This window comes from Rattus rattus, chromosome 7 (assembly GCF_011064425.1).
Source record: "Rattus rattus isolate New Zealand chromosome 7, Rrattus_CSIRO_v1, whole genome shotgun sequence".
Lineage (NCBI taxonomy): Eukaryota > Metazoa > Chordata > Mammalia > Rodentia > Muridae > Rattus > Rattus rattus.
Genome location: NC_046160.1, coordinates 109,692,452 through 109,703,453, shown reverse-complemented (window position 1 = coordinate 109,703,453; position 11,002 = coordinate 109,692,452). Strand labels below are relative to the sequence as shown.

Here is an 11,002-nt window from a genome sequence, read left to right as displayed (position 1 = left end):
ACTTATTCTTCTATAGCACAAAGTCTTATGCTATGTGTTAACATGTCATGTAATAGTTACAGTCTAATAATTCTTCTGGCTTTCTAATTCTGCAGGGTCAAATGTTATAAGATGTTTTTTTCTCTATGGCCTCTTCTAGATTTGAGATTGTGGGAGCGGAGACAGCCCAGTAAGTGGTACATCTACATGTTTATAGGGTGGTAATGGGTGGTAGATGAATATACGACTTATATGGTAGTAGTAGGCAGCCATAATATGTGAGGTTCTTGGTTGGATCATCAAATCTGAACAAAATAAAAAGAATTGGAAAACCAATACATTGTTTCCCAGTAAGGCAGCGAATCCACACATTTAGGATGCAGAGGCAAGACTGTCCGGAGTTCTGGTCCAGCCCGAGCTATATGGGCAGATTTGTGGAAAGGGCAAATGGATTCTTCGTTTTTCTATATGCAAAAAAAGTTGGAAAATAAAGTTTTTAAACCAGCTGCTGTACTGGCTTTTTTACAGAACTATTTTAAAGAGGCAGCAACTATGGGTTCTAAGAGAAAAGACTGGCACCATATAAATGTTCTTGATAAAAAATTCCAGCAGACCAGATATCTAAGTGATTCAGTTATCTGAGGGACAGACTGTGCCACCTGCTTGAAGGGCTGATTACTCCAGTAATAATGAAATAATGAAAGGTGTAAATCAATTCTATAAGTTCAAAGGGAGCAGTTCTAGGTAAACATAACAGTCATTTTATCACTAAACTCACTGGAGCAAGTCACTTTGGAAACCTTGGAGACAAGGAAGATGCCTCTGATAGGAGGAGCCAACGAAGCCCAACCATCTCTCCTGCACTTCATTTCTCCCATAACTCTTTTACAAACTGTCGCTCAGCAAATACCCAGGAGGTGAGAAAATCCCTCAAAGAATGACAAATAGGAAGGGAAGTTTAAAACTATCTGCAGACAATTAATTAATTAATTAATTATGTCAAAATTAATTAAACTAAAATGTGAACATGCCTTTGTTTAAAAACTAAGTTATAACTAGACATCATTCTGGGTTTAACTGAAGTATTGCATGCTTAGACATTCTATTAAACGTTTTCAGTAGCCACAGTGGTCTAGGAATTCTCGAAGCCTCATGTTGCTTCAGAGAGAGGGGTGGCCACCCACGCAGTATCATCTCGCACCTTGCCGTACAACACCCTCTTTTAGCATCCCCCAGATACCCATTCCAGGACCTTCATTGCTGAGTAACAGTTTCTCGTGTTGTTGTTTGTTTGTTTGTTTGTTTGTTTGTTTGTTTTGGATGGAGTCAAAACTGCATGACCTTAGTCATCATCAGTGGAACATTCATACATGTGATGGTTTGTATATGCTCGGCTCAGGGAGTGGCACTATTGGGAGGTGTGGCATTGTTGGAGTAGGTGTGACCTTGTTGAAGTAGATGTGTCACTGTGGACGTGGGCTTTAAAATCCTGTCCTAGGGGCTTGGGGATTTAGCTCAGCAGTAGGCGCTTGCCTAAGCGGCGCAAGGCCCTGGATTCGGTCCCCAGCTTGAAAAAAAAAATAATAAAAAAATTAAAAAAAAAAATCCTGTCCTAGCTGCCTGGAAGCCAGTCTTCTCCAGCCTTTGGAACAAGATATAAAACTCTTAGCTACTCCTGCACCATGCTTGCCTGGATGCTGCTAGGCTCCCACCATGATGATAACGGACTGAACCCTGAACCTGTAAGCCAGCCCCAATGTTGTCCATATAAGGGTTTCCTTGGTCATGGTTAATAAATCCCTAACTAAGACAGTGCATCTCAGGAGACTCCTGAGTATCTCTATAGGGGTACATGAATTCAGTGTGGCTCAGGTTATACTCTTTATCTTCTGTGACAGCAAACATTACACAGTGATGCTGATTCCTATTAACACTGCACGTTATTTGCCATCTTCCTTAAAACCATGAAACTGCCAATAACTCGTACACATCCGTCCCTCTACTCTGGGGTCAGTTATACTCTGATCCTTCTCATTCGTACCTAATACCATTTTCCTTCCTAAATTTCCTTCCCCACATCTCATGAAACTGTCCCAGCCCTGTGTGCTATGTCATTATCTCTTGTCCAAAATATTGAAGTTGGTTCCTAAGAACACCTCTCATATGAGAGTTGTCAGCTCTATATCAAAGCTCCATTTATTTGGTACCATTATTATTCATTTTTTAATGAAAAATCGTGGGTGCATATTCACTGTGCACACTGATACGCTTCATAAAGATGTCTCCTATGTGTCTATGTGTCTATGTGTGTACATGTTCATGGGTTTGCAGGTGCATGTGTGTGCCCATGTGTGTTCTTGCATGTGGAGACCTAAGGTCAGCATTACATATTTTTACTGGTCTCCATCATGGTGTTTGAGAAAGGTATCTCTCCCTGAACCTGAGGTTTGTGATTCAGCTAGACTGGTGCTGTGTGCCAGTTTCCTCTAAGACTGAAGCATTCTGCACTGCTTGCTCACTAAGACAGGTTCTACACCTTCCTGTTCAAGTGCTTCTGGATGTGATTAGAAACTAAGTCAGTGGACCACAGGTGATAGACAGACCTCCTGAGAGGGGTGGGCACCTTTGGAACTGCTGAGGGCCTGAACAGAATGAAAGACAGAGGAGAAACTCCCTCACTTTTAAAGCTGAGATAGCTCACCTTATTTTGCCCTCAGGACAAGTTATAGCACTTGCTCTCTGACATTTCTTGTATGCAGGTGGCAGACCATGGAGTTCTCTGCACAAAGATATGATCCAATTTCTCATAAGAAATTTCCCGGTCCTTCCGCGGGTCCTTACGGGGGTGACATTCAGCCGGTGGTTCGGGGAGACGAACCTTCCACCTTAGACCATGGCCAAGTTCATCCGTAACTTCTCGGAGAAGGCACCGTCGATGGTGGCCGCTGCCGTGACTTACTCGAAGCCTCGATTGGCCACATTTTGGCTACATCAAGGTTGAGCTGGTTCCCCCAACCCCTGGTGAAATCCCTACAGCTATTCAGAGCATGAAAAAAATAATTCACAGTGCCCATACTGGTAGCTTCAAACACCTTACAGTGAAGGAAGCTGTGCTGAATGGTTTGGTAGCCACTGAGGTGTGGATGTGGTTTTATATCGGAGAGATCATAGACAAACGTGGCATTGTTGGCTATGATGTTTGAAGACCAATCTTTAACTTCTGATTTGAGTTCTTATCTTGGACCATGTGTAATGAGACTGCTATCTAAATAAAATGCTAGCTGTGCAAAAAAAAAAAAATCCCACTGGCTCTGTTTCTCTGGAGAACTTTGATTCAAATCATGGCCCCATGTCTTCAAGCAACAATTTCTGCTTTACTATTTAGAGAAGCTTATGCTATATAAATTACATGATGAAATGGATTATTTACATTAAATATTTTAATTAAAAACACTTAAATTGCCAAGATAAATTTTCTCTGAAATCACAATAGAATATTAAGCAAATACCTATTTACACATAAATGTAAAATATAAGTAGCATCATTAACCTACAAAGTCTACTTATAAATTATAATTACATTAGCAATGCAGTTTTAAGTTCTGAAGCCAAGTTGGGACGCAATCACTATAATCACGTGGAGGATTCTCTACCCTACTTGTCATCACCCATTTTCTAAAAATGCACTAAATATACTTACATTACAAACCATGGAAAGATCTATCCGCATCTTCTCAGCAAGAAAATCTGTAACTGGAATAATTGATCATATTAACAAATTATAATCTTGCTACACAAACATGTGGTTCTTCTGCGGCCTTGAATTCCTGATCCTCCTGTAGCCACTTTGAATAGAACAAAAGAACTTTCCACTAAGCACAGATCCCTTCTTGACCTGGAGCCATGGATGGATGCTCTGTCTCTTTCTAGTACCAACTGATTAGGAACGTTACCCCAAAACAATGTATCAATGTATTCAGCAGTCTCTCTCTCTCTCTCTCTCTCTCTCTCTCTCTCTCTCTCTCTCTCTCTCTCTCTCTCTCTCTCTCTCTCTCAATCTCTCTCTCTCTCTCTCCCCCCATAGGTAACAATATGAAGATTATTTAGAAACAGCTTTTTGCAGAGCATAAACATTTACACTTCCTAAAAATTTCCTTCCCGCTCTATGCAAAATTTCCTGCCCTATCGTTTTCTTGTCTAGCTATAAAGTTATTCATATTTAAATTGTAAGCAGTTCCTCTGGAATACTGAGCATTTCAGCAATGTTATTTCTGATGTGCAAAATCCTGGCTTTTCTTTTTCAGATTTGCATAACATAAAGTAGCATTTCAGACCTTCATTTCAGCACTGACTTCAACATCCCTCAGCAGAATAATATTAATGGCAAGGGACTGAGACAAGTATAGAGAACAGCAGTCTGAAAGGGGATCTAAGGTTGCCAAAGAGCTCCTGCTTGCCTAATTGTATGAACATTTAATTTCAATTCTTAACAGGAAAAGGGTGTACAGGAGGCGATAGAGGCAGGCAGACTGGACACCAGAATAGAAAACGCATCCTGATTTGATGCCCTTCTCCTGCCTGGTCCACAGGAATCCTTTGACTTCTCCTTAATGATGATTAAGATTCCCTTTTTAAGTTAAGCTCAGCTATTAACTTTCACTGTGGGTATCACATAGGGCCTCCAACCCAGTATTCCTCATGTGGTTGTCTCACAGCCCCTCTCTCTTCTCTGCCCCAGAATAGCCATTGTCAATTTTTGTTATGGACCTATCATTCAAAACAGACTTGGGATTGAAAAGGTGAGGGAGGAAGGGATAGGTAGCAAGAAGCCTTAGCAGGTAAAGACATCTGCTGTCAGGGCTGACAACCTGAGTTTCATCCCAGATAACACTTTGAAAGGAGAGAAACCACTCCTGAAAATTGTGCTGTGACCTAGACAGACAGACAGACAGACACCATTAGTTAATATAAAAATGTTTACTAAAACAGACCATGGGGTCTCGTGTTTTACAGTACCGTGCTGGAGTTGAACCATGGGCCTGCATGTACATACCAACAAGCACTCTGCTGCTGAGTTGCAACCCTTCAAGACAGGACGTCAAAACCCTTACAATTCTCAGGAACCTTCAGAAGGAAGTATTTTCTTGTTGGGTGACCAATAGGAATCCAGTCCTTTGACATGGACAGAAAACACTCAGAGAACTGTCTTGGCCACAAGATGTCAGTAAATTTCCACATTCTACTTTGAAATGCTGTTAGAGAGGGCTTTCCTTCCAGATGATCCTGAGAGGCATTCTAGGCATCTGGATATGAGCAAGGAAAGGATAAAGGACTCTGGTCCTTCCAAATATTAAGTGAAAAACTGGGACCAATGAAGAATGGAGGCAGATGCAAAGGAGAAGCCATTTGCAATTTCATCTCATGCTATCTGGACCTTTATAAATTGGTTTCTAGTAAAATGGAGTCTAGTCTGTATGCATAAATAAGTAAAGTGGAGAGACTAGAATTTTTATCAAAATCCTCAGAAAATCAATAACTTGTGTCAGTAGGACAAATTCATCTATTGGAGCAAATTTACTTTAGAAAATAAATATATCTGCTCATTCAAAAATGAATAAGATAACCCTAATTCTTTTATTTTATCAACGTTCACTTAGTCTTTAAATTTTACCTATGGGGAGAGGGGGTTCACTTACAATTTCAAAGGTAAAAGTCAGCACTTAGATGGCCCTAGTGTGCCAGCCAGTGGTGAGGCAGAAAATTTATGGTTGAAGTAAATAACAGACCAAAACTCTCATATCATGGCCAGGAGTGGAGGGAGAGAGAGAGAGAGAGAGAGAGAGAGAGAGAGAGAGAGCTCACTTTTATGTCTTTTCCTAAATCACTGTGCTACGAATCTATGCATGGATTAGACTTGACCATTCACGAGTTCAGGGCCTTCCAAGGGCCCAAACTTTAGCCATGTTTTCATAGTAGGCATTCGGAGAAATTGAAGATCTAAGCTATAGTGTTCTGCCCCAGCTTTTAAAAGGCTCACTTCCCTCTCACAATACAAGATACATTCAGTCTACCTCTAAGTGTTTTCCTTGACTCAATAGTACCAGCATGGTTCCAATGTCTGAAGTCTTCTGAAACAAGAGGCAAATTTTCTCTCCTTTATTGTTTTTTTGAAACAATGCATTTATTTCATTATAGAATCTCCATACATGTCATTTCACTCTTCTCCAATGCCCCCTACTCTCATATTGAGTAAGTAGTCCCTGCCTCGCACTAAGAAGTTCTGCTCTTCTGTCTTTAGTATCCCATTACTCTCTTATTCCCTTTCATCTCCCCCTTAATGCTGAGATCTCTTCCTCTCATCTCATGGTCCCCTTTCTACTTTCATGATCTGTACACACACACACGTGCATGCAGTGAGGAAGGCAGAGAAAGTAAGAGAAAATGAATTGTGTATGAGAGAGAAAATGTTGTATTTGTCTTACTGAACCTGGCTTATTTTACTTACTGTAATGATCTCCTGTTGCATCTGCTTTTCTGCAAATGCCATGCATGATTTAAATTGCTTCATGGCTTCATAAAACTCCACTGTGTGTATGTATACATATTTTCTTTGTCCATTCATCTGCTGGTAAATATATAAGCCTGTACCATTTCTTGGCTAGTGTGAATAATCAGAAATAAGCATGGGTTGACAATATCTCTGTGGTATGTTGACTTAGAGTCTTCTGGGTGTTTATATGTAGGAGCAGAATAGTTTGGTCATGTGGCACTTATTTTTGTATTTTGAGGAACCTATACACTGACTTCCCTAGTGGCTACACCAGTTTCCATTCCCATTTACTTTTATAGATGCTGCCACCACTAGGGGTAGCACAGTTACTTATGTTGGCATAAGAGATTTATCAGTTATTACTGGAGTCAGATTATGTTTCCCCCATACCCACAAAAAGCAAAACTCATGATAACATGTAGATTAATTTCTTAGGAGAAAAGAGATGAGCTAGGCCATGGTGGTGCCCAACTTTAAACCCAACACTCGGAAGGCAGAAGCACTAGGATCTCTGTGAGTTTGAGGCCAGCCTGGTCTACGAAGTGAGTTGCAAGTTCTAGGACAGCCAGAGCTATACAGTGAAATCCTGTCTTGGAGGGGGCAAAAGAGAGAAAAGAAGGAGGGAGGAAGGAAGGTAAGGAGGGAGGAAGAAAGGGAGAAGAGAAAGGGTTGAATGATAGCTAAAATGCATGGGGGGTGTGAGCAGGGGCCAGAAAAATGACACATTGGAAAATAAGAAGTTACCAAACAACCACAGACATTGCTAACTGAACACATAGGGTTATTAATAACACTAACAAAAAGAAAAGACATGAAGCAGGGAGACAGATGGGATTGGAAATTCCAGGGAAGGAGGGGAGGAAGGAGGGAGGGAGGGAGGGAGGGAGGGAGGGAGGGAGGAGGGTGAATGAATATGATCACATATATGAGTATATTGAAATTTCAAAGAATAAAACATATATACATATATATTATTGGATTTTTTTTATTTACATTTCCCTTTCCCGTTTTCCCATCCAAAAGTTCCCTATCCCATCCTCCTAACCCCTGCTTCTATGAGGGTGTTCCTCCACCAAACCACCCACTCCTTCCTGCCTCCCTGCTCTGACATTCCCCTACACTGGGGGGAGGGGTCCAGCCTTGGCAGGACCAAGAGCTTCTCCTCTCAGTGTCGCCCAACAAAGCCATCCTCTGCTACATATGTAGCTGGAGCTAATATCTGAGCTTTTAAGCGAATATCCAATTACCAGTGAGTGCATTCCATGTGTACTTTTTGGGTGTTGGTTTAGTCCCTGGGAGCTCTGGTTGCTTGGTATTGTTGTCCTTATGGGGTTGCAAGCTCCTTCAGCTCCTTCAATCCTTTCTCTAATTCCTCCAGTGGGGACCCCATTCTCAGTTCAATGGTTGGCTGCAAGCATTCACCTCTGTATCTGTCATGCTCTGGCTGAGCCTCTGAGGAGATAGCTGTATCAGGCTCCTGTCAGCATGTACTGCTTGCCATCAGCAATATTGTCTGGGGTTGATGGCTATGTATAAGGGCTGGATCCCCAGGTGGGGCAGGCAATGAGTGGCCATTCCTTCAGTCTCTACTCCAAAGTTTGTCTCCATATCTCCTCCTATGAATATTTGTGTTCCCCTTTTAAGAAGGACTGAAGCATCCACACTTTAGGCATCCTTCTTGAGCCTCATATGCTCTGTGGATTGTATCTTGGGTAATCCGAGCTTTTGAGCTAATATCCAATTATCAGTGAGTGCATACCATGTGTGGTTGTTTTTATCTTTAATTGCATTATACTACGCAGGATATTTTCTAGTTCCATCCATTTGCCTTTGAATTTCATGAAGTCATTGTTTTTGATAGATGAGTAGTACTCCGTTGTGTAGATGTAAATGGAAACACATTTTCTGTATCCATTCCTCTGCTGAAGGGCATCTGAGCTCTTTCCAGCTTCTGGCTATTACAAATAAGGCTGCTATGAACATAGTGGAGCATGTGTCCTTCTTATATGTTGAAGCATCATTTGGGTATATGCCCAAGAGAGGTATAGCTGGGTCCTCAGGTAGTAATATGTCCAGTTTTCTGAGGAACGGCCAGACTAAATTCCAGAATGATTGTACCAGCTTGTAATCCCACCAGCAATGAAGGTGCATTTTTCTTTCTCCACATCCTCGCCAGCATCCGCTGTCATCTGAGATTTTTATGTTAGTCATTCTGACTACTGTGAGGTGGAATCTCAGGTTTGTTTTGATTTGCACTTCCCTGATGAATAAGGATGTTGAACATTTCTTTAGGTGCTTCTCAGCTAAGAATTCTTTGTTTAGCTCTGTATCCCATTTTTAATAGGGTTATTTGGCTCCTTGCAGTCTAACTTCTTTAGTTCTTTGTACATATTGGATATTAGCCCTCTATCAAATGTAAGATTGGTAAAGATCTTTTCCCAATCTGTTGGTTGCTGTTTTGTCCTAATGACAGTGTCCTTTGCCTTACAGAAGTTTTGCAATTTTATGGGGTCACTTTTGTCGATTCCTGATCGGAGAGCATAAGTCATTGGTGTTCTGTTCAGGAAATTTTCCCCACTGCCCATGTGTTCTAGGCTCTTCCCCGCTTTTTCTCCCATTAGTTCGAGTATCTGCTTGTATGTGGAGGTCCTTGATCTACTTAGACTTGAGCTTTGTAAGGGCTTTAAGTATGGGTCGATTTGCATTCTTCTACATGCTGATCTCCAGTGGAACCAGCACCATTTGTTGAAAATTCTGTCTGTTTTCCACTGGATGGTTTTAACTCCTTTGTCAAAGATCAAGTGACCAGAGATGTGTGGGTTCATTTCTGGGTCTTCAATTCTATTCCATTGATCTTCCTGCCTATCTCTGTACCAATACTATGAAATTTTTATCACTGTTGCTCTGTAATACAGCTTGAGGTCAGGGATGGTGATTCCCCCAGAAGTTCTTTTATTGTTGAGGATAGTTTTCGCTAGATTTTTGTTATTCCAAATGAATTTGCAAATTGCTCTTCCTAACTCTATGAAGAATTGAGTTGAAATTTTGATGGTGATTTCATTGAATCTGTAAATTGCTTTTGGCAAGATGGCCATTTTTCAATATTAATCTTGCCAATCCATGAGTATTGGAGATTTTTCAAACTTCTGAGATCTTCTTAATTTCTTGCTTCAGAGACTTGAAGTTCTTGTCATACAGATCTTTCACTTGCTTGGTTAGAGTCACACAAAGGGATTTTATATCATTTGTGAATATTGTAAAGGATGTTGTTTCCCTAATTTCTTTCTCAGACTATTTACCCTTTGGGCAGAGGAAGGCTACTGATTTGTTTGAGTTAAGTTTATATCCAGCCACTTTGCTGAAGGTGGTTACCAGGCTTCAGAGTTCTCTGGTGGAATTTTGGGGGTCACTTAAGTATACTATCATATCATCTTCAAATGGTGATATTTTGACTGCCTCCGTTCCAATTTGTATCCTATTGATCTCCTTTTGTTATCTGATTGCTCTGGGTAGGACTTAGAGTACTATATTGAATAAGTAGGGAGAGAGTGGGCTGTCTTATCTACTCCCTGATTTTAGTGGGATTGCTTCAAGATTTTCTCCATTTAGTATGATGTTGGCTACTGGTTTGCTGTATATTGCTTTTACTATGGTATGGACCTTGAATTCCTGATCAAAACTTTTAACATGAGGGGATATTGAATTTTGTCAAATGCTTTCTCAGCATCTAAAGAGATGATCATGTGGTTCTTTTCTTTAAGTTTGTTTATATAGTGGATTATGTTGATGGATTGAACCATCCCTGCATCCCTAGGAAGAAGCTTCCTTGGTCATGATGGATGGTTTTTGTTTTATTTTGTTTTTTGGTTTTTTTTATTTTTTTTTTTATTTTTACTTTTATTAACTTGAGTATTTCTTATTTACATTTCGAGTGTTATTCCCTTTCCTGGTTTCCGGACAAACATCCCCCTAATCCCTCCCCCTCCCCTTCTTTATGGGTGTTCCCCTCCTCATCCTTCCCCCATTGCTGCCCTCCCCCCAACAATCACGTTCACTGGGGGTTCAGTCTTAGCAGGACCCAGGGCTTCCCTTCCACTGGTGCTCTTACTAGGATATACATTGCTACCTATAAGGTCAGAGTCCAAGGTCACTCCATGTATAGTCTTTAGGTAGTGGCTTAGTCCCTGGAAGCTCTGGTTGCTTGGCATTGTTGTTCATATGGGGTCACAAGCCCCTGCAAGCTCTTTCAGTCCTTTCTCTGATTCCTTCAAAGGGGGTCCTATTCTCAATTCAGTGGTTTGCTGCTGGCATACGCCTCTGTGTTTGCTGTATTCTGGCTGTGTCTCTCAGGAGAGATCTACATCCGGCTCCTGTCGGCCCATACTTCTTTGCTTAATCCATCTTGTCTAATTGGATGGCTGTATATGTATGGGCCACAGGTGGGGCAGGCTCTGAATGGGTTTTCCTTCTGTG

General features: G+C 41.1%; 1 protein-coding gene across 1 annotated transcript; it reads left to right on the top strand.

Annotated features, from left to right (window-relative positions):
• The first annotated feature begins 2,807 nt into the window (after positions 1-2,807).
• On the top strand, positions 2,808-3,279 carry LOC116905843 (ATP synthase subunit g, mitochondrial-like). Its single transcript, XM_032908815.1, is given in 2 exon segments — positions 2,808-2,964; positions 2,966-3,279. Coding segments are annotated over 2 exon segments (309 nt in total). The 5' UTR covers positions 2,808-2,872; the 3' UTR covers positions 3,183-3,279.
• The last annotated feature ends 7,723 nt before the right edge of the window (positions 3,280-11,002 follow it).